Genomic DNA, 23,899 nt, shown 5'->3' on the forward strand with positions numbered 1-23,899 from the left:
GCTTGAAATACATATTCACACATTTTTCATATTTTGCTATAGTTAAAGTGGATGCACCCTTTTGCGTCGCAACAACATTGTCAACTAAGGTGAGGTTGTATCCACTTCTCCTTACCTTCAAAAAATCAAACCCTTCCAAAATTGTGTAACCATGACCACGCTCACTTAGTTCACCATCTTTGCATGATTTCATACTTTAGGAAAACCCTTAATCGAGTCACTTTCATTCCACCATCATCTGTAAAAGCACCTTTAGTAATTAAGAGTTTTTTTACTATTAAATAATAATTAAAAGTTTAAATGGTTTCTTTTTATATTTTTTTAGGAAGATTAAAATAGAAAAATAATTGATCCGATCCAAACGTTCGAGTTGGTGGTTCCACTCCTGAAACCGGTAACCGGATTGAAAATCATCAATTCCAATTTTGTTGAGCCAAAAATCAGATTGGCACCTCTGGAAAATGGATTGAACCGATAGATTTTCAATCCCGTCGGTTCTTTTTGCCCACCCCTAATCATGAACCCATTTCCCTCCACTTCCTTCCACTTTTGAAGAGAAATGAGAAGGCCCAAGTAATTCCTTCCTCCCATTTCTGTCTTTGCTGCCTCGAACCAAAATCTAAAATACTAATTTCACAAAATTAGCAAGATATTTTAGGTGAAATTTATATGCCAATATTTGGATTTGGAAAAATTTTGAGTTTGTTGGATTAAATAAAAAGTTAAATAGATTTTAATTAAATCAACAATCAAAAACATTGAAAGAATTTCGAGTGTGTCGGATTACAAAGAATTAAATTACACGAATCAATAAATTTTAACTAAATATAAAATGAAATAAAAAAAATCAATCGAAAGCACGTCATGAATGGGGCAAAGAAATAATTTGTTTTAATCCCGGTCCAGATTGTGACCCGAAACCGATTCCTTTTTTGACCCGATCCGACTGCGCGGTCCAGATCGGTTGTCGGGTGACCGCTTTCTCGGTCGGACCGTGTTGAAACTTAGAAAAGCGTTCTTTTTACTTCCCTCTACTTCCAGAAAAGCCGTGAGCGACGGTGGCGGGTCGATGGAGAGTCGTGATCGGAGACGTGAAATGGAGGCGGAGATGTTGGAGGACGTGAGCGAGGCCGTCGCAGCGATAAAGAAGGCTAAGCACGTGGACCAAGTGATTTGCGCTCTCCACTCCCTCGCCGTCCTTGTCTTTCCCGTCGATTCCTCTCTTCTCTCAGGTCTCTTTGTCGTTCGCTTTTGCCTATGAACTTCATGGATTACCATTCTCTTTTTCTGCTAATTTTGTAACGTGGGAGAACTCGAATAACTTTTTCTCTTCAAGACATGGGACTGCTGCTGAACTTTCAACTCCAGTTTGGTTGCTTCTGTTTAGAATTTTTTTTTTTTCCTTTGGCTTCTGTGGTGTGCTGTATAACATGAATGAGCTGATTACGTTTTCTTGGTGACAATGCTTGTGGGGTTCTCTCCTCTATTATTTGTAGTCATTCTAGAGTTAGTGACTGGAGTTGTGTGGTGTTTACTGTTTTATGTCTTGATGTGCAGGCGTTGTTGATGAAGGATACAGAGATCAGGTGGCTGTTTGCGCCTGCTTCAGTTTTTGTTCAGACCCGACTCTTCTGGGGAATTAATGTGATATTCGCTGCTTTTTTCTTTAATGTAGATTCTCGGGATGAACCTTCCATCTGCAAATGAGAGAGAAGATCGGTGGCAGACGTTCTACCGCGGAGCTGCATTTCCATCTTTAGCTAGAGTCCTATTATACGGTAGCATGTTGTTTTTGAAATTATGATTTTTCCATCATGTTTTATTCCTCAAAATGTAGCCATCGCCCCCCACACAAGGCAGGAAAGGTATTGGAATTACCTTTCCTCTTGCAGATTGGTTGCCGCTTCTGTGTTGATCCTGGGCACTATCTCATTTGGAGCCATCATTCTTGGTCACATTGTCTACCATTTGATTAGATATGTGATTGCTATTGAGGTTGCACTTCTTTAAGTTGGTGTTAGAAGCATCATACTTGATGCTTGAGTTGATGAACCCAAAATTCTTCCTTATCCTCACATGATCCCCCAAATTTATCCTCGCGAGAGACTTATCACTCATACATACCTACTAGTCTTGATTGTAGCTGTTATCTGGTCAGATGTCGCCTCGGACTGGCTTGCGTGCTTTCCCTTCACTGCACAGAAGCATGTATACGATGTTTTCTTTGTGGATGGACTTGCCACTGAGGTGGTTCAGACTCTGGTTCCTCGTCTACACCAAAACAGCATTGCTGGTCTTGATGTCAATGCCATTGTCTCGAATGTCCAGAGGTATGAGCGAAGGCCCTTTTCTCTTACTTAATAAAGTGGGAAGGATAATCATATCGACCTGTATAAATTTGTCTTTCCAAGCGATTATTATGGACATTGAATCCAAGGAACACAATGCCAACAATGCAGTTAATATAGCCTTTTATTTTCCTGACAGATTAATAGTGCTTTTCTTGCTTGAAAGCACCGGAGTGCTCCGTATTGCTACAGAGTTTGCCAGATCACAAAGGGAAGGTTCTTCTCATGAACAACTCCAGCCTGTCATATCAAGGGTGGCACAGCTTATAGCATCCGTGCCTGACAAAGCACAGTTCAGGGCTCTGTCTTCTCTTTCAGCACAGTATCCTTTGTTCTGTCATTCCCGATGTTGAGTTTGCTTGCCTATGTTGTTTCTTCTTCCTTCTAATCTGAACCTTACCTAATGATTTTGCCAATATTAAATGCATCGGTTTAGTGATTTTTGATCTGGACTTATTCGATCCTCCTTTGATGTGTTTGTTCTTTACATGAGAGTTGAAGCATTTTCTTCAGGCAGATAATTACTCAGCTTTTCTGTGGATTTGATGGAAGAGATTTGACGACAGATCCTGGAAGGACTCTCAACAAGAGTGAGATGGATGGCACCTTTCATTTCACTGGGGAGATATTTGCTCGCATCTGTCGTCGGGGATTTACAGGTTGGTAACGGACTTAAGCTCTGCAATTTTTGTTTCCTCATGTTTGTGTGTGAAAGAGAATTTTATTTTTATCATTGGTGCTTCTGTTGTCGAGGTCTTTGTTCATGGGCTTACCCATTCTGATCTAAATTTTTTGCATGTGAAAAAGAGTTATGGACCTAAGAGTCATTACCCACTTAAGTTGCATACAGAAGTGATTAGATTGCTCTATTCAAAGATTTCAGAATCTTTGTAACCCTCTAGGTCCAAGGCCGACCAGACACTGTCTCGAACTTTCCACCAATATGAACGCTGGAGAATTTGGGTTCTAGACAACCAAATTCTTTGTTAGATAGCACTGTTTTCCTAAATGTCCTAGTATATGCCAGTCACACAATACTATGCCTTTGTAAAAGTCTGTTATTATTCTTTGTGAGTATGCTATCTGACTTATTCTTAGTTCATTGTCTTCACAATGTTAATACATAATTGTTTCTTCACTTACAAAAATGGTGTCCAGTAGACTTGAGAGTTGACACCAGACTACTGGATTTCCTTTTTGGGCAGATGTTTTGGCTGGTGAAGTGGTTCCTCGGATGCTGAGTCACATCCGAGGCTTATTGTTATCAAAGGGAACAACTATTGCGGCAGATGTATTTGAATCAGATCCAGGGTCCCAGTTTTGGATAAAGATGATGGGAAATATAAAAGATTCCTATGCTGTTGAAAGAACTTCAGAAGAGCTTTTACGTGGGCTTGCTACTGAACATATAAATGACACTGAAGCTTACTGGGTCATTTGGATATTGTTTCACAATCTGTTCTATAATCAAGAATCTGTCCGGTACGCAAGTTGTTATCATTGTTATTGCTTTGACATAAGTAGATCTTTGTCGTTCTATCCACTGTCTTCATCCAACCTCCATAACCTCTCCAAATCCAGGAAGCTCTTTTAACTTGCTGCCGTCCAATATCTGTGGCTTATATACCTGTTAATGTGATGAGCTATTATAGTGTTTCATCTGATATGTTTTAGCTATTGGGAGAAATTGCTGTTGGACTACATCAAATCCTTACATACGGGCGCAGACACTTATCTGCTGTAAAGATTTCTGTTTAAGAGGAGTTTGATATAATTCCCTGGTTATGGCTTTAGATTGCACCCACAATTCAGTGGAAGTAATAGAACGGTTTTATTCTTTGATGATTTGCCACATGTCAATTGCATAATTTTTTTTGGGGGACTTCTCAGGACATTGTTTCTGGACAAATTTCTGCTCTGGAAAGTATTACCTGTTCAGTGCCTGCGTTGGATTTTTCAGTTTGCTGTGTTTGGATGCCCTCCTAATCCTGATTCACAAGTCTCAAATCATGTTTCGCAACAGCTTCCAGTTACACTGCAAAGTCTGGTGGTAGTATGGTCCAAACAGGAGTTTTTGCGATCAGCATCATTGGAGCAGCAAGTTTGTATCCTCTTATTATTTGTTGTGATATATCTATTCATGGTTCTCAGTATTCAGGACTGCTGGCCTATGTGAAAAAAGAATGAAATGACAGAACCTCTCCGTCTTCTTTGAAATATTGTAATAGTTCCTACAGATTGAGTGCTTGTTGAATTCGTTAAACATTTACCAGACAAAATGTAAAGTGAACTCTTGAGGACCAAAGTAATATCGAATTGCATTTGGCATTATGTATTACCTTGATTTTCGTTCAGATGTTACAGCAGCAGTAGGCCTTTTACTGGAGCAGATGTCTAAGGAAGAACTGGATAAGTCTAAGGATGTGATGCGCTCAATTCTTCAAGGAGTTAGCTGTATATTTTTGTCTACTTACTAGTTTAAATGGCAATTAGGTAACCATTTCTGCCCTTTTACTTGTTGTTTTAACCTCTTGCAGGTAGGCTGGAGAGTCCTGACCATTTAATTAGAAAAATGGCTAGCAGCATTGCTCTAGCATTCTCGAAAGTGATTGATCCAAAAAATCCTTTGTACCTTGATGATAGCTTCAGTGGAGAGAGTATCGACTGGGAGTTTGGCTTAGGTACCTCCAAATACAGTGCGCTGCCTACGTCTAATTCCCAAACAAAGGGAATTCATGAAACAAAGACATCTGTTGGCACAGTGGACATGACTGAGTTCAATGATATAGCCACTGATGGGCAGGAAGGTGATCTGAAAAATGAAAGGAAGAAGTTATCTGAGTATAAGATGATTGACCCTGATGAGATTATTGATCCAGCTAGTCTAGAACTTGAAAGAGGATCTGATTTTGAAAACATGAGCGAAAGTTCCGATGCCTCGAATGACACTTCATTGGAGCCATATGACTTGACAGATGATCAAACTGATTTAAAGAGAAGATTTTCCCAGTTGGTTGATGTAGTGACAGCATTACGAAAAACTGATGATGTCGATGGGGTAAGTCATTCTGTTGTGCTTGTTTATTTCTTCATCGTGCACAATTCTCTTGAAGAAAATCCATTTCTTTCCCAGGACACTTATGAGATCTTGTTTGGTGAAATTTTATTTTGCACATTTGTAGTATGACAAGTCCACAATATAAAGAAAACTGGTTTTGGCAAAGTTGCCACTCATTCTGGTTTGACCAGATGGACACAGGAGTTCTCTGAACGAATGTGCTCCTTTCTTATTTTGTGGGTTGCAGGTGGAGCAGGCTCTTGAAGTTGCTGAAAGGCTTGTGCGAGCATCCCCTGATGAACTAAAATATGTAGCAAGCGATCTTGTTAGAAGTCTCATACAAATTCGTTGCTCTGATGTGGCTGTTGAAGGTGAGGAAGATTCAGCAGAAGAGAAAAGACAAAGGGCGTTGGTTGCTTTGGTGGTGGCAAGTCCACTGGAGTCCCTTGAAACTGCCCACAAGCTACTTTACTCACCAAATGTGGATGTAAGCCAAAGGATAATGATACTCGACATAATGACTGAAGCAGCAGAAGAACTTGCCAAGGCCAAGATTATGCGATTGAAACATCAGACAGGGCCTCTTGTATCTATCACTTCAGAGAGTCGACCATGGTTCATGCCAAGTAGTGCCGGACCTGCTGGCGCTGGTTCTTGGAAGGAGGTAGCAGGGAGCGGCACTGTGCTGAACTTGTCAAGTACGGGGACTGATAATGTTCCGAATTGGTCAACTCATTATGAGAGAGAGCTTCCTCCAAAACCTGGTCAGATGAAGCGAGGGAAGACGCGCAGATGGAGCATTAAGTCTACAAATATGCGAGAAGATCAGATCGACATATCCCAGAATAAATTTCCTGTATATGCGGCAGCTTTTATGCTCCCTGCCATGCAGGGATTCGATAAGAAAAGGCACGGCGTTGACTTGCTTGGAAGGGATTATATAGTCTTGGGAAAACTTATCTATTTCCTCGGTGTATGCATGAAATGCACTTGTATGCATCCGGAAGCAACTGCATTGGCTCCGCCTCTCTTAGATTTGTTGGGATCAAGGTATAGTTATATCAATATGTGAGGCAGCGCTGAGTGCAAATTACATCAGCATATTTAGAGCATACTTCTCAGGATTACTGCAGAACTTTGCAATCTGAAATTGATTTCTTATTTTTGCAGAGAAGTTTGCCATCACAGTGAAGCATATGTTAGAAGATCTGTCCTATTCGCTGCTTTGTGTGTATTAATAGCACTTCCTCCTTCATTTGTCACATCAGCTTTGGTTGAAGGCAATGCAGAAATTTCTAAAGGTCTTGAATGGGTCCGGACGTGGGCCATCCAGGTTGTGGAGTCTGACCCTGACAGAGAATGCTATACGGTAAATAATGAATTCTCACACTGGGAACATTGTCATATTTGATAATTTTTTCAGTTTCTCAGGCTACAACATTTACAGTCATTTGGGAAGTCATATCAGTGCATGCTGACACTATGAAGAAATGAAAACTTGCACAAGCATGTTTAAACAGAAAGTTTACTGTATAGACAGTGTTTCTTAGGGGAGATATGTCGCAGACATGTTAGTCAATGTTCCTGAGGTATGCTCTTCATTGCTTCCCTTTGTGTTGTAAGTATTTTTATGTAAGGCAACCTCTTCTTGGTCTTAGGTGAGATCCTCTATGACTGCTTGTTTGCTTATTCCCTTTTTTGCGTTCTTTTACTTTTCGCTTAAATATATCTCGTTTTCTAGCATGCGCAACGTTGGTTATCAGTCTGACAAGAGTGAAGTTCATTTATTGAGTACTCTTTACACGAATGACTAAAATCGTATCTCCCTTCTTGTAGTTAGCTATGTCATGTCTCCAACATCATGCTGAGATGGCCCTTCACGCTTTGCGGGCATTAGAATCAAACATAGAAACTGCTGTCAAGGCAAAGAACATCAGTCTTCCATCTGATCTGTCCAAGGGAACAATTAGAATCCCCGGAGGAAATATTGAATTGTAGATGAATCTCATCTACTCCCCCAACAGTACCTGCTCACATAATGTACATCATCCACTCTCAATGTGAGTGCTCTATTAGTTGTTTACCATTTGATATTATTTGGCATCAGTTATAAGTAGCCGGTCGGGCATGGGAAACTTGGAAGAAATCTTGCATACAAAGAAACACAATCTAGTGAGGGGTATCGGTTCCTGCTTTTCTGGTCATTGTGAAAATAAGCACCCGCTGCTCCACCATTTCCTGGCAGGCGAAACGTCAGACCAAGAGGCAAGTCTTCTTGAACATGAACCAAGTAATGATGGTTTTCAGATGAGCAATCCCTCTTCCTCTGAGGGAGATCAGAATCAGGTGAGAGCAAGTGAGCCTGCATTTCAGTGGATCTCACGGTTGGTGAAGCTAGGGCAGACTCTTCCGGTGATGGATCAGAGGAATATGAGACCCGATAAATGGAGGTGTCGAAATTGAACGAGGGTCTTTCTTCACCCGACTTTGTGTCGAAAAGGTGACTTTACCGTACCCACATGGAGTCTGGGATAACAAGATGCAAGATACAACAAATGGTACTTCTTCCCCGGTTTTTGGGAATTGGTTGGGACTCAAGCAGCTGATCTTTTGATTATTTTAAGTTCTTTTCTTCCTCTTCTCAATGCTCGCAATAAAGTATGTCAGATCCTGAGAAGTGTGCCGCATTGGTGTAAATTGTTTGATGTTCTATAACAGTAAAATGCTTGTTTGTAAGATTAAACCACGAACTATTTATCCTCGGAAACGGATGTCATAATTTCCTTGCGGTTAAAAAGAATATTCAGGTCAACAAGTTCCCATATCTACTGCAATTGAAGTACCTTTTTCTTTGGAGACTGTTTGACGGTGGACTTGTAAAGCGGCGAATGATCCAAGTCACAGTATGCCAGCGATGGCTTGGAGAAAATATTCAGTAAGGTCAAACATTGAAGAACATCCGACTATTCTGGCTAATTGTTTTTTCAGCAAATCAGGCTATGGGAATTCCCTTCGAAAAAGGCAATGCCAAAGGTGTGTTCATGGATGATGTATTCAGATTCAGTTCTTGAAATTTTCTCAGTACGGATGAACAGTTTTACGTTAAGGCTCTGGTTTGCAAGTGGGAGGATCGAAAATCTCATGTTCCCCAACACTTGAACAGATGATTTTGGGCTAGCATCATTAAAGTGGGCCTGGAATGGCCACTGATGCATTACAGACAAATTAAGCAACGACCCTCGAACTCTGAGAAGCGAACAACATTGTCGACGCGACCCATGACCATGATGTTTGCCTCCTCACTCATCGCCGACTTCCTCCCCTCTCTTTTTCCTTCCAAGTCAACACCAACCTCTTCTTCTTCTTCAAGCACGGTGACATGGCTTCGCCTTCCGTCCCAACCCACCGATGCCCACCAGAAGTGGGCAGCTCTCGCGGCCGACGTGGGTCCATTGCCGTCACCTTCGCTTTCGTCGTCGACGATGTCGACCGTGTGTCCTTCACTGGTGTACGCGAACACCCTTTTCTTCAAATCGACCTATAACGTGCAGATAACGGTGGATGACAACGAGTCGGAGGAGAGGTTGGTGAATCGGTTCAGGAGAGAGGTCGCGAAGGCCGGCATCATCCGAGAATGCCGGCGCAGAAGGTTCTTTGAGACCAAGCAGGAGTACAAGAAGCGAAAGTCTCGAGAAGCTGCCAAGCGAAATCGCCGGAGGTATTCTTTTTTTCTCTTTTGTTCAGGTTCTTGAACAAGATCTTTGTTTGAGAATTCGCAGCTGCGGTATTTGATTTTTGCAAGTTCAGCTTCATGTAAATTGCGATTGATCTGATTTTTCTGACTTCCTAAATTCAGAAATTCTTTGCATGATTAGCCTCCAGTCCTCCACTATTCGCTTGTTTGTATGATCTCTTCTTCTTCTTCTTCTTTTGCCTTTTTGGGGGTGAACTGTGCTTCTGTTTTTGTTTTGTTTGAATAGATAAGAGAACGGTAGTTCTTGGTGCATAAGAAAGTCACATTGTAAAGCTGTTATCAGACTACAATGACCAGCCGAATTCTGAAGAAAAACTGGATGGTAGGCTGGTAGCATTGAAATTAGGTCGTCACTAATAGCAGAATCCCAGAGCTAGTTTGAGATTTAAGTCGATCACTTCTCTTCATAGCTAGCAAGCATGTTTTGTCAAACTAGCCAATATCATTCCATGATAGCCAGGTAGCCAATAAAATACATGACTAGGGAGTGATAACCTGAAGTTATTCTTGGTAATGAGGATTGATAGGTTAAAAGTCAAGTTAATTGCAGAATCTGGGCAAAGAATCAGTCTTTATGGGTGAAAATCAATGCCCTGTCACTGTTTCAGCATATCGATGCAATTGTGTTAGAAGCAAACTTATTTGCTTTGGAAATTGTCATGCATGAGAAATATTTGTCATTTTGAAATGTATCTAGTCAAATCCTTCTACTCTCTTGGTGATGGTGATGAAAAAGCATAACTATTTATCGTAATGTTGGGTCAAAAATTTTTGGTAGTTGAAGCTCATAATCTGTTGATATGCGTATCACACTTGCGCATTTGACCAGTTGAGACTTCCCAATAACATTTCTCACTTTTTTTATAAACGCTGCCCAGGCGCCCTCAAGCTAGAATTGCAAAGCAGGCTAAACCAGAGATGCCAAAGAAAAAAAGGGCCAATGACGATGAAGATGATAACTGGGACCTTCCTCAAGGAGTTCTTCCATACTGACTGATGTTTACGCACTGAAACGAGATACTACCAATGTTAGTTGAGAAGATACTAGATGAATGGCATAGTTCTGGTGTAAGCAGCTGTGAAGAGGAAGCACCGATTCTAGCAATGAATGGCTCATAGTGCTTTGTTGAGAGAGAAATTTAATCACATTATTGAGTTCCAGAGCAGTGGACTGGAGAGGGAAAAATAAATGCAATAGCCAAATGATGATGAGCAACATCAGTCAACCATAAGCTTTGAGAGAGTTGCATAATGTTCTTTTGGCCTGGCTGAGATGGATTAATGTGAACGGCATTGACATGCTAATACTCTCCAAAGACCATCTTTGTTTCAGACTTGAGTGAATTTCACTGTTTCTATTTTGTTGACAATCATATGCACTTGATCATTTTCTTTCACTTCCTTGACTGTGTAAATTCTTTTTGGTATGTTTTAGACTTTTACCAACAATGTTGGTCCGTGTAGGATACCAGCGTTTTTTGTTTCAATTGGAGTGGATTTGTGGTGACAGAAAGAGGGGACGCAGCAACCAGACCTCATGCTTGCTCGCAAACTCTTCATTCTCAAGCACCCCTTGGTTGGAGTTTGTATCGGAGCCAAGGTCCTTGAATATATCAAAGACGATGGTAAAACATTTCAGCTACTCATACATTTCTTCAAGCTGCAGTCTCTATTTTGATTTTTCTGTTGTTTTGATGTTGTACGGACTCGTTGGATGAGATGTTTGTTTTGAGGAGTTCGTGTGAGAGGGATCGGAAAGTTACTTGGAGTCAACGCAAACGTTATGCAAAATAAAAAAGCTTAATTAAGACACTTGACAAGTACTGTACTTCTTTATGCGGCAAAGCTATCCGAGTGACATTGTCTCGGAAGAGCTAAATGTTGATTTGCGTGGTTGTTCTTTGGATTTTTTTAACAAATGAGAGAGATATGTTGATACTAATTTTGAGTTACTAGTTGTGGCTCTATCAGCGTGAGACTGGGAGCGAGAAAGACAAGAGTCCGAGCTGAAGAGATGGCTTTTGAGTTTTTGTGGGCAATGTCGTGGCTGTGTCCTGACTTTCTCTTTGTTCCTTCTTCTTCCCATTAGTGTCTCGGGCACCGAACATTAACTGGGTTCGAAGCACTTAAAGCCTGTTGAAGAGAGTGATCTAGGGGTATGGAGCGCAGAATCGAAGTATGGACCGACCCTAGCTGCTCTGAAGGTGAAGGAAAATGCATTACCTGGAATATGGTCATCTGCTGTTGCATTGTAGAGTTAATGCACCTTTTACTTGGGGGTTCCTCTTCTCTTGTGGATGTCTTGCATCGACTGATATGGATATGTTACAGAGTCCAAAGTAGAGGGGGTCATTTGGGCCCGTGGGCCCGGAACCGGCCCGTTGACCGGGCCCACGGTTCCGGAATCGTGGAAACCAGCCCGGAACCGGCAGTTCCGGGCCGGTTCGAACAAAAAAAAAAAAAAAAAAAAAAAGGGCCCGGGGCGGAGAGCCGTTGGGCTCTCGCCCCGGGCCCGCCACTACCTACCCCCTCTTCTTTGGCGTTGGCAACGGCTCTTTGGCCGTTGCTTTATAATAATTAAAAAAAAAAAATTAAAAATAATTCTTGCCTATAAATACATATGCTTCCCATTTCATTTTGTAAATTCTTCGAACAATCTCTCGAATTCTCTCGAAATCCTCTCAAATCGCTCAAATTCTCCCAATTCTCTCAATCCGGCTCAATTCTCTCAATCGGATTTCCGATCAATTCTCTCAAAATGGCAAGTGGAAGCAAAAATGCGACAAGGGCAAGATGACTATGGAAGATTCCGGTATCCCATTCCCGAATATGATCCTCGTGAGTATGCAAGTTGGGAAGACGACGACGATAATATCAACTATGTCCCGATTTGAACATCGAGCACATCCCAACACAAGAAAGTCTTCATCCTCCCACTGGTGTCGAAGAAACGTCAACGGCAAATGGCCGGAATGGAAGGGCCGAGATAATACATCGGACTTGTGGCTACACTTCGACAAGGTGCGTGATGAAGTTGAAAGTAAGTATAATGTAATGTAAATATTGTTCGCAAACATATAAATTTACGAAAGAAGACGGCTACGGAACATTGCATTTGACGAAAAACATCCAACGCAAGCGGGGCTCGACAATACGCAACAACAAATTTTGTACGCCACTTCTAAGCCTCATCCTTTATTTCGTTTTTTGAAGCACTTTATAAACAAACATTAGGTGAATATGTTGCCCTTGATCATGCTCCGTTTAATTTGGTGAAAATTTTAATATGAAATATTTGATAAATACTGCGTTGGTTCCAAGCGCCAACTATTCCAAAAATACTCTTAAGCGAAGTTTTTCATCTTTATAAAAAAGGAAAAAATCTTTAGCAAAATATTTTGCGGAATTAATGGACGTGTGCTATAGGTAGCGATATTTGGAGTGATCCTTGGCAAATTCATTCTTATATGGGTGTCGCGTGTATTGGATAGATGACAATTGGATGATTCAAAAAGACTTATTGTATTCGAGTTTTTGATGAAAGCCATTCGGCTCATAATATTTATAGAATAATTAGACAAGTTTTAGAAGAATATAATTTAATAAATAAAGTATTTTCAATTGGTTTTGATAATGCCGCCGCAAATGCCGCCGCAAATACCGCTTCTATTCCCGAATTAGAAAATATTTGCAAACCCACTTTTGGCGAACAATTTTTTCACATTAGATGTGTTTGTCATGTTTTAAATTTATGTGTACAAGATGGTTTACGAACTCTTGACACTTCTCTCGCCCCAATAAAAAGTGCAATTAAATTTTTATGGAGTCGTCCCCAATGTATGAAATCATGGGGAAAATTTTGTAAACAAAATGGGAGAAGGCTAAGAAGATTTCCAAAGATATTCCGACTCGTTGGAATTCTACGTGAGTTTTTCGGCAAACTTTTGAATATAAAGATTTATTATGTATGTTTATTTCACAAAATATTCCCGAAATTACTTTACTTCCTCAACATTGGGACGTTTGCAAGAAAATTTTAGATATTTTGAAAATTTTTAATGATGCTACTAAGACTTTATCTGGTATTTATTATCCTACAACGCATTTATTTTTAATAGAGTGTGTTAATATTGGTAGTGTTTTTAGTGAATATGAAAATGATGCCGAATTAGGTCGAATTATTTTAGTAATGCGAGAAAAATGGTTGCATTATTATTTGCAAATTCCTCTTGTCTATTTAATTGGTATTGTTTTTTATCCACGTATTAAATTAGAAGGTTTACAAGATTATTTGAATGTGTATTATCATGATTGTTTACATTTGGAAGATTCAATAGATATTTCAAATATATTAGGACATGTTAAAGAATCTATAGTAGCATTATAAGGAGAATTTTGTAGTATATATGGTTTAAGTGATTCTTGATCTTTACAATCTACTGCCTCACGTAGCGAAGGTGGTAGTTCACTTAGTAGAGGGTATAATATGCTTAAGAGTATGCAAAAAAAACAAAAAGGGACAACATGTAGTATTTCGAATTAGAAAATATTTAACCACTCATTTGAGTTTCGTGATGCGAACATGGTGCGATTTAAATCTTGAAGTGGTGGAAGAGTCCAAATCGAGTATCCGGTTCTCGCCCTCATCGCTCGTCAAATATTAGTAACCCCTTCTTCAGCGGTTGGGTTGAACAAGCATTTAGTCTTGGAGGATTAATTTTGAACGTTCGTTCAAGATTAAGCCGGACTCTGTGGAGCTCAAGCTTGTGTCGGCGATTGGACGAGGGCGAAATATCGACACCAAGAGTTAGATCGTGAACACGAATTTTTAGCGATGATGTTGGAGATACCACCGCCACGGGTACCACAACGGGTAGCGACGATTGACGATGAGGTAAGTTGGGGTTCTCAAGGTAAAAGACTACATGGGCTTTCGATTCTTTTATCCCCAAAAAAAGATAGGGTTAATGATAATTCATTAAGTTCAAGCCCATTTCTTCTTCTTCTTTTTTGCCCATATTTTATTACAATGTACAATTTAATTGTATTTTATAATTTATAATTTATTATATTTATTTTATTATTTATTATTTTAAAAATTATTATTAAAAAGGAATCGGAATGAACCGGCGGTTCCGAACCTGAACCGGAACCGGCTCGGAACCGGAACCGGAATTATACACGGCCGATTCCTGAACCCGAACCGGCGGTTCCACCGAACCGGCCGTGTGTGATCCAAAGGGTGTAGTTTTTGCGATTCAATGGGGTCTAGCCTGTAGCAGACGTGGATAGGATTAACATCATGTGGGAATCCTATGCAAATCTATCAGACATGGATAAGTAGGCCACTAGAGGCTTCTTCTTGCGTCCTTGTCTTGGAGTCTTCTTTTCTTCTTTCTCTGTATATTAACTCTTCAGGTCGTCCTAAGGTCGTCACCAAGTGCATGTTACCAATTACCTCCATTTTTACCATTTGGTGTTTGTCCGATCATTTCATTGCACCCACCAACCTGAAGAAAGCATAAAGCAGCTTCCCTTTCTATCGGTTCGATAAAGGACAATGTGGGGCTTGGTTTCTAATTAGCTTGAACTTCAAGTGAAGGGGAAGAAGGATTGGAGTTTCGGGAAGCTGATGACGATTTTGACTCCTAAACAATAACATTAGATGGATTCGATATCCGACGATGAATACCGACACCGTGAGCCTTTCGGGTGAAAATCAATCTTAGCGTACAGAACTAGGATGGAAATCATTGTAAATGTTACTGAAATGGTCAAGAGTTCATGTCGATGTATGGATTTAGTAGACGACGTTGCCAATCTAGTACACATGATGTATCTATTATCTACCTTTTGTTTTTGTCGGGATAGGATTGGATGGGATAGGATAAGAAATCTAGAGATTTGGCCATATCCTATCCATCATTTGGTAACTACTGATTTAAAGTCGGATATTCTCATATCCTATCATATCCTGTGTTTGGTAAAAATCGTATATCAATATAAATGACATATATGCCCTACGTGATGCTCATGAAATATTATGATCTTATTACTATAAAAATAATGTTCTCATACAAAAAAAAAGTTGAAAATATACACATTTTATTAGATTTTCAAACCTCTTTGCAAAATAAATAAATAAAATGAAAATAGAAACAAATGAGACAAGAAAGTTAGCTTTTATATGACGGATAAGGAAATCCTATCGACCTTATCCTACTCCTCTAGGATTTTTATCCATGTTATATCCCCTATATCCGACATTATACTATCCGGGACACCTCCAAACACGGGATAGGATAAAACATATCCTATCTCGAGTTTTATACGGACGACCAAACGCAGCCTAAGAGTTAGTATCTCATGTGGGCGGGTCAACTTAGGGTCGGAGGTTTGGACTTAAAATGCTTCGTTTGAGTTATGGGACGTAAAATTCGAGAGTGTTCCCTAGAATAAAGGAAAGAAAAATATTTTCTCTCAATTTAGGGGGTGATGGTAGAAAACGTAGATTTCACGTTATTTTCGGATGGCTACTGTCGGGTAGGGCCGTGTAGTAACCTCCCGTATCCGGGGTGAATCATCGGAATTTCGGCTCTAGTATTGTCAACCAGTGTTTTACAAAGTATTTTTGAACCGACTTATCGGCGACGTATCCTAAGAGGGCGGGTCAACTTAGGGTCGGAGGTTAGGCAAAACGATAATTGGGAGTAGTCCACTGCTTTCTAATCCGATCTAGGTGGTCCCTCAATGCCGTCTATTTTTTGGATTTGGAAAAGTGCAGATTCTTAACTTAAAAAAAAAAGACAGATGCTGCCGCCGCCGGTTCTGGATTGAGGTTTTCAATAGGTGTTGCCCTCCGTAGTCGAGGGATTCGAGCGCACCTAGCCAGCAACTGGCTTTCACTCCGGCACCTGCGTATACGTGCTCTTTCGTGCTTTGATGGGTCTCCGAGATCCTTTCGATGACCTATGGATGGACAAGATTGAAGAGGGAATGAAGGCCACGGATGATGCGATGGAAGCGAGACTGAGAGCCACTTGTCTGGCCGACCACCAGTGACGTGGCCAGTGAAGACTGAAGACTAGTATCGTTCCAGGCAACAGAACTTAACATAGATAAATATAAAAAACTTGTGGAAAATCACTAATTCATCACTTTGAGTGAATTTACGAATTAGACCAAATGTGTTAAGAAAAATCCATGAACCAAATGTGTAAGATTTACCTAAATTAATCGTGAGACACGTGAGTCTCGACGTGTCCCATTCGTTGACCGCGTGTCGGAAAGTCGGACATGTGTTGACTGCGTGTCCGAGCGTGTCCGACCTTGTCCATGCATGTCAGACACCGACCCATGTCCGACACGCAAAAAATACTTGCGGGGGCGTGTCCGTATAATATAGCCATGTCGGTGCAACATAGGCTCCTACCCATATCGTATCTCGGGGCTCATGGCCCCATGATCATTTGCTTCTACAGGTTTCGGCAGGATCCCCCGCTGGGTGGCTTTTGAGGCTTTCTGTGCAATGTCCTAACTTTCTTTTATTCCTTCTTCTTCCCATTAATGTCTCGGGCACTGAACATTAATTGGGTTCGAAGCACGTAAAGCCTGTTGAAGAGAGTGGTCTAGGGGTTTGGAGCCTGCGAATCGATGTGTGGACCGACCCTACCTGCTCCGAAGATGAAGGATGATGCAGTAGGCGGAGACGGTACCTGCAATACGGTCAGCTGCTGTTGCATTGTAGAGTTGATGCACGTTTTACTTGGAGGCTAGAAAGCACCGATATTCTTCGAAATTTTTTATGTCATGTCCGATACTTTTTTGATATTCTTCGATACTCATGTGATCGGCGCTCCAAACACAAGAGTCCAGCATCCCAACATATCATTTATACAAGCATGGATTAATTTTAAGCATTTTCAATAAATTGTGAGTGAAAATATAGATTTATCAAATATATATATTTAAGTCATTTATCCAGCCATTTTAAAATTAATATATCCAGTCAGCAAAAAAAAAAAAAAAACTAATCGTAAACTCCTAACAGAAAAAGAATAAGAAAAACTCATGGACATAAAAATATATATATTTAATACATATCGTGTTTTAACGTGTCAAAATTCTCTATTTTTTAAGAAATGACGTGTAGAAATGTTGTGTCGCATGTCACGTGTCGGTATCGATGCCTCTCTTCTCTTTTAGATAACTTGCATTCGACTGATATGGATATGGTAGAGGAGTCCAAACGGTGTAGTTTTTTGAGGTGCAATGGGGTCTATCCTGTAGCAGACATGGATAGGATAAAACATCGTGCGGGAATCCGAAGCCATCCCTTAGGCATGGATAAGTAGGCCACTGGAGGTTTTTGTCTCGTGTCCTCTTCTTGGAATCTTCTTCCCTTGCTTCTCCGTAACATTGACTCTTCAGGTTGTCCTAAGGTCGCCACCAATTGCGTATTTTACCAAATTACCCTCCGTTTTGACCATTTTGGTGTTGTCCGATCATTTCCTTGCACCCACCAACCTTCAGAAACCGCAACCCAACTTCCCTTTGCGTGGGTCCGATTTGCGATGACAATGGGGGTTTGGTTTTCCAAATTTCTTTGTGGCCTCAACTTCAAGTGAAGGGGAAGACGGATTGGAGTTTAGGGAAGCTGACGAAGATTTCGGCTAATTGGTTTTAGTAAAAGGTATAAAAAAAAAAAATCGATGTGCTCGATTTATGACAACCGACACCGAGATAAGGCGGAGCTAGAATGGAGATCCACGAAGATCTCAATCTATGTGTCACTGAAATAGGTAAGACTTCAGTTCTAGCCGTGAAGAGAAATCTAGTATAATGTCAATCAAAGCTAACACCAAAGGAAAGTAAATAACGTTCGATGTTTGAACTCATATGCTCAGTGGGATTTTACTAAATCACGTTGCCGATTTTCCTTGTCGGGTGCCTAAAATGGGACAGTTAAATTTAAATAACCGCTTCCTCTATGACGCATATTTAGTACACTTATCTACGGTATGAGTTAGTATCTCGTGTGGCGGGGTCAACGAGGAGTTGACTTAGGCAATGCTTAATGACCGGGAGTATTCGCCAGAAAGCTGGTTATTAAGCAGTGTGTGAAGCACATGCCGATAAATCAAGAGTCGAAATTTTGATGACTCATCTCGTTACTATATGAGCCTACCCGATAGTAATCATATAAAGATAATGTGGAGTTTACATTTCTCACCGTCACTCCCCAAATTAAGAAAACATATTTTTCTTTCATTCTTCTCAAGGAATACTCTCGAATTTTACGTCTCAAAACTTCGGATGAAGTAGTTTGAGTGTTGGAATATGATTTATACTCTCTTGCGACATGAAAGCACGTGGGTCTTGCTCCACGCCGAGTGGACATGAGTCTTAAGGGGGCGGCGCCCACTGGACATCATAAAGTTTTTACGATTTAAGCCCGTAGTTTTTCATTATTAGTTTGAGTTTTGTCTCATGAATAATCACCGTTATATATATATATTTTTTCGTTTGTAATTGAGTGGTGTAACAAGAGATGTATAGTGTTATTTATAGTGAAATTTTCTACTAAATATAGCTCTAATTTAAGAATGAATCAAGATAAAATTTCATATCTCAATTTTTCTTTCTCGCTATGTTTTACTCATGGCGATTCTAACATTAAGGACTTGCTTAGATCATATCTACTTCATGTGTTAGTATCTCTTGTGGGCGGGTCAACGATAGGGTTGGAGGTAGGCAAAACGGATGGACGAGATTTAAGAGGGAATTAAGGCCACGGACGTTGCGGTGGAAGCGAGACTGAGAGCCACTTGTCTGGCCATCTTACGATGATTCATCGGATCCGGAGAACTCCTCTCCACCGTGTTCTACTACCTTAGCCTGCGAAGCACAGGGACTGGCAACCGGTCATTCCGGTCTCCCGCGCTTTTCAACTTTATGGTAATGCCCAATTTCTGGATTCTCCTACTGCTTGCTGCTGTAAGTGTCCAGTGCTTTCTCTACCACAGCCACCTTCTTCTCATCTTCTGCTGAACTGAGAGCGCTCTCTCTCTCTCTCGCTCGAACCTTTTCGCTAGGGAACTTCCATCCACAATCATGGGTAATTGATCAGTAGAAACAAAACTTTCTTCTTATCGACGGTCCATTTGATGATGGAGATGATGATGATGATCTGATGTTACTGATGTCTGTTCTTTTCTTTTCTTTGGGTGTGTTTGGCAGGCAAGGTGAAGATTGGAATCAATGGTAACAGATCCCGCTTCACCCACTTCCTTTTTCTGTTGAGTCGAGTCGTATCTTTGCTCTCTTTTTCCTTTTCTGGGTATCTTTTCTTGCTCTTACCCAGATCATATCTTGGGGTTTATGGCTCAATGATCATTTGCTACTACAGGTTTTGGTAGGATCGGCCGCCTGGTGGCTAGAGTTGCTTTGCAGCGAGAAGATGTCGAGCTTGTCGCCGTCAACGATCCCTTCATTTCCACCGATTATATGGTACTTATCTCCACTTCTCATGGCTTATGTCAGCGGCAGTAACCCTTATATGTTCTCTCCTTGATCTTTGTTTAACGTATAAAACATGTATGTGGTATTGGTCTCTGACTTGTTAAAGCTTTCGGGACTTCAATCAGATGCCTATTTAGCATTGTAACTTGCTCTTTGTGGTTGTCGATCAGTACCCTGTTGGGTTTGAAGTGCTTTTGATTTGTGAACTTTAGAGTCTTCACGGTTTATCTACGATTGGATCTAAATTTCTTAGCGCTGAAGTGAGTTTCGATGTTTTGATTGTCGTACTATTCGACTTATGTGTGTTTCTTTATGCTGCAGACGTATATGTTCAAGTATGACAGTGTCCATGGGCAGTGGAAACATCACGAGCTTAAGGTTAAAGACTCGAAGACTCTTCTCTTTGGTGAGAAGCCAGTGACCGTCTTTGGTGTCAGGTACTAGTGCTGTCTTCCTCTCGTCTGAGCCTGAGCTTGTTCTCAAGCTCCGTTTGTCGTTTGAGAAGATTGAATCGAACTCTGGATATGTATGTATGGTTGATGCTTTAGGAACCCAGAGGAGATTCCATGGGCTGAAACAGGAGCTGAGTTCATTGTGGAATCCACTGGGGTTTTCACTGATAAGGAGAAGGCAGCCGCTCACCTGAAGGTGTGTGCTCAAATCTCTAATTAGTTTCAGTACTAAACTAATCCTCTGCATTTTGACTGCTTTGTAACTTTTCTGCTTTGTAACCTGGCTGTACTCTGATGAATAGACATGGATTATCACCATATTTGCATGTGAGTGCTGTTCCATTTTTGCCAGAATCCCACAAAAGTGAGATTCATCTATTTCTAACGTGCTGATTGCTACTTGTTAAGTTCTGCTTTGTCTGCTCATGCCTTTTCCATTTGTGTTCCCTGATTCTTGGGAATTCTCTGATTCAACAATCAAGGCCCAACTTAATTGCAGGGTGGAGCAAAGAAGGTGGTCATTTCAGCTCCTAGCAAGGATGCACCTATGTTTGTTGTCGGTGTCAATGAGAAGGAATACAAGCCTGACCTGGACATTGTTTCCAATGCTAGTTGCACCACCAACTGCTTGGCTCCCCTTGCAAAGGTTCCCGACCATCTTCTTCTTGGAATGATGTTTATTACTCTATTGACTTGTGGGTTAATTTCTTGCACTGCGTTCTTCGTAGGTTGTTCACGACCGGTTTGGCATCGTTGAGGGTCTAATGACTACTGTTCACTCTATCACTGGTAAATTCCTCGAATTGTTGGCGATAACTGGACGAGCTCAGTTATTTGGTAATCGTGTTTCCCTTAATAGCTCTGGTTGATTTCACAGCTACACAAAAGACTGTTGATGGTCCTTCAATGAAGGATTGGAGAGGTGGAAGAGCTGCTTCCTTTAACATCATTCCTAGCAGCACCGGGGCTGCAAAGGTACTAACATTATACAGTACTATATGATAGGTACTTAGGGAATAATAATATTTTTGTTAATAGGGATTATCTGTTCAAGTTATTGATTGTTTTTGTATATTGGATATTGGATTCAAGGCTGTCGGTAAAGTTCTTCCTGCGCTCAATGGTAAATTGACTGGCATGGCTTTCCGTGTTCCGACCGTTGATGTCTCTGTTGTCGACCTCACCGTCAGATTGGAGAAAGGCGCTACCTATGAGCAAATCAAGGCTGCTATGAGGTATGACTCGAGAATCATTTCCTTGAACTGGCTAGATTTCTATTATTTGCCTTTGGAGGTCAACTGCTTTGCTGTCCTTCGTCTTCGTTTAATTGTATAAGCTTAATGTTTCATTTGTACAGGGAGGAGTCCGAGGGGAAACTCAAGGGAATTTTGGGTTACACTGAAGAAGATGTGGTTTCTACTGATTTTGTGGGTGATAGCAGGTATTGACCCATGCTCCTCTCAACATTACCACCTCATGATTTTGAGAACGAAGATGACCATTTTGGACAGGAATGATTAGCTTAACTTGATCATGGTTCTTTCAGGTCGAGCATTTTCGATGCTAAGGCTGGAATTGCATTGAACGAGAACTTTGTGAAGCTTGTTTCTTGGTATGATAACGAATGGGGCTACAGGTAAATTTGCTGTGTTCTTCCATTTCCTGTTAAGGTTGACCTTTATATTTCTATGCACAGTTTCACCCTCACGCATCTTCTTTCGGAAGAAAAACATGGCTCCAAATGATTTCTTGGCTCTTACGTTTCTTGCCCGATCTGGGTTTTTTATGCAGCTGCCGAGTGATTGACCTGATTGTGCACATGGCATCTTGCCAGTAAGGGGTGCCAGGAGGGGCAGTACGTAATAATAGCGACTGTGTTTTTCGTGTCCGACAGTGTGTGTTTGTGCAATAAGAGGGAAGCGTGCAATGAAAATAAGGTTTGTTTGTAGAACGTTTTTGTCCGGGTTGTCTGATGGGGCTTCGAAATGCCCCAGGCTGTTCTACTTTGCAGAGTTTATACCCTTGTGGATCTTATTATTAAGTTGTTCAAATAGATGAGAGGTTCTCTCTCTCTCTCTCTCTCTCTCTCTTCTCTCTCTCCTGCCATTAGAGCTTCACTGAAATGAGAAGGCGATCCAGTTACTGGGGGTGAGGGTGTTCTTCGTGATAAGAGGCAGGGGGACTTGTTGATGCGGACCAGATGGAGTGGTGGAAGCACTTGTTGCAGAACCACCACCGCAGAAGTACAGAGGTGGGAGTAACGACCGTTAGCAGGAGCCTGATGCTTAGTTGGTTCGCTCTGCCCCAACGACTCACCCGACCGTTTAGGCGAGACATCGTATGGGGGATAAGCCATAACAGTACAATCTACGGATTCATTGATGAAATGGCCAATAAGTTCATTGATCATGAGCTTTCCATAGAGAGAGTTTTAAGTGAGGATAAAGACATCACACGTGTCATAATTTTTATATGGCCGTTATTTGAGTATCATAATTTTTTTTTTCCAATCATTTGAATGTCGTAATTTATGTACGGCGCTCACTTAAGTGCTATAAATTTTTTTATTCGATCATTTCAGTGGCATATAATTTTTTCAATTGATCACTTGAGCGCTGTAATTTTTTTTGAAAACGTTCACCACAAGTGCTATGGCACGTTGGATTTACGGCATTTGGGTGAACATTTAAAAAAAAAAATTGACACTTAAGTGATCGAATGAAAGTTATGGCATTCAAGTGAATATTTTTTAGAAGTTATGGCATTTAAGTGGTTGAAAAAAAAAAGTTATGACATTCAAGTGAGCGCCGTACGAAAGTTTCGGCACTTATGTTATATGTATCTCATTTAAGTGGAGTACAATTACATCATCCATGGCCAATGCCAATTTGAAACGATTTTATGTGCGTATGTATAAATATAAATATACTTTTCTTATCTAGTGCTTTGAACACTCGTAATATTTAATATATTGACGCATAAATTCGCATATAGATTCTTTGGGATTTGAAACAATATTTAGCTTTTGGCGGGAAAATTGAAGTTGCCATTTGCTTTTGCCTAAGTGAAAAAAATAAACACGCCGGGTGTCTAGTAACATTTCAGCATATAAGCTATCTTAAAATTATACATTTTATGTAATTAAGGGATTAGCGATTTAAATTCAAATTTATAAGGTTTGAAGGCTTATATAAATAAGGGAAACTATCGAAAATGTTCTAAACTAATTGCATTTGTGTCAATTCAGTTACAAACTTTTTAATTATGTCAAGTTAGTTCTAAACCATTTTACAATTTGTCAATTGAGTGCTTTGGCAAATTTTGACTTGAAATCGTTGGCATGAATGTCAATTGATGCTAACATAGACATTTTTTTTTATAAATATTTTTAGTATTTTCAATTTATTTCTCTACTTTTTTTGGGACTGAGTCTAGCAAGGGTCATTGGCCAACCCTTGCTAGCCACAAGCACGGGCAACAATGCCCTTGTTGGCCATAGATGAGAGCCGCAATGCCCTTGCCTGATCTGGGCTTTGCAATCTTGCCCTCGCTCGGCACCAAACCCTCACCTAGCCCCAATTTGGCGAGGGTGTACACGGCTCTCATTGACCACAGCGAGAGCATCGGGTGAAGGCCATGACGCTCTTGCCCACTGTCGATGAGAGTCGGGCCGCAATCTTTGCCGCCACTAAAAAAGGAAGTAAAGAAATAAATTGAAAATATATATATATCCATGAGCATCGGTTGTGTCACGTAGAATGAAAAA

General features: G+C 40.7%; 3 protein-coding genes across 5 annotated transcripts; all 3 read left to right on the forward strand.

Annotated features, from left to right (window-relative positions):
* Positions 1-994: 994 nt before the first annotated feature.
* On the forward strand, positions 995-8,218 carry LOC115741555 (telomere length regulation protein TEL2 homolog). 3 transcript variants are annotated; one of them, XM_030675527.2, is made up of 14 exons: positions 996-1,232; positions 1,558-1,586; positions 1,676-1,778; positions 2,159-2,330; positions 2,488-2,670; positions 2,850-3,007; positions 3,554-3,830; positions 4,239-4,453; positions 4,704-4,802; positions 4,886-5,406; positions 5,654-6,456; positions 6,577-6,775; positions 7,243-7,466; positions 7,652-8,218. In XM_030675527.2, the coding sequence occupies exons 1-13, from the start codon at positions 1,070-1,072 to the stop codon at positions 7,402-7,404; spliced, it is 3,084 nt and encodes a 1,027-aa protein (XP_030531387.2). In that variant the 5' UTR covers positions 996-1,069; the 3' UTR covers positions 7,405-7,466; positions 7,652-8,218. The 3 variants fall into 3 exon arrangements, with proteins under 3 accessions (XP_048137523.1, XP_030531387.2, XP_048137522.1); XM_048281565.1 differs by having other exon boundaries at positions 7,538-7,667; XM_048281566.1 differs by lacking the exon at positions 7,652-8,218 and having other exon boundaries at positions 995-1,232; positions 6,687-6,775; positions 7,243-7,382.
* A 112-nt stretch (positions 8,219-8,330) lies between these two features.
* LOC115741560 (30S ribosomal protein S21, chloroplastic-like) lies at positions 8,331-10,623 on the forward strand. Its single transcript, XM_030675531.2, has 2 exons — positions 8,331-9,124; positions 10,039-10,623. Exons 1-2 carry the CDS (start codon positions 8,616-8,618, stop codon positions 10,151-10,153), a joined length of 624 nt encoding a protein of 207 aa, XP_030531391.2. The 5' UTR covers positions 8,331-8,615; the 3' UTR covers positions 10,154-10,623.
* Positions 10,624-19,029: 8,406 nt separating this feature from the next.
* Positions 19,030-22,183, forward strand: LOC115741558 (glyceraldehyde-3-phosphate dehydrogenase, cytosolic-like). The gene is made up of 13 exons (XM_030675530.2): positions 19,030-19,107; positions 19,232-19,277; positions 19,400-19,423; positions 19,569-19,669; positions 20,003-20,118; positions 20,230-20,329; positions 20,633-20,779; positions 20,862-20,922; positions 21,011-21,108; positions 21,226-21,368; positions 21,491-21,574; positions 21,680-21,769; positions 21,925-22,183. Exons 2-13 carry the CDS (start codon positions 19,274-19,276, stop codon positions 21,968-21,970), a joined length of 1,014 nt encoding a protein of 337 aa, XP_030531390.1. The 5' UTR covers positions 19,030-19,107; positions 19,232-19,273; the 3' UTR covers positions 21,971-22,183.
* Positions 22,184-23,899: the final 1,716 nt, after the last annotated feature.

The sequence above is a fragment of the Rhodamnia argentea genome, chromosome 6 (genome assembly GCF_020921035.1).
Source record: "Rhodamnia argentea isolate NSW1041297 chromosome 6, ASM2092103v1, whole genome shotgun sequence".
Taxonomy (NCBI): domain Eukaryota; kingdom Viridiplantae; phylum Streptophyta; class Magnoliopsida; order Myrtales; family Myrtaceae; genus Rhodamnia; species Rhodamnia argentea.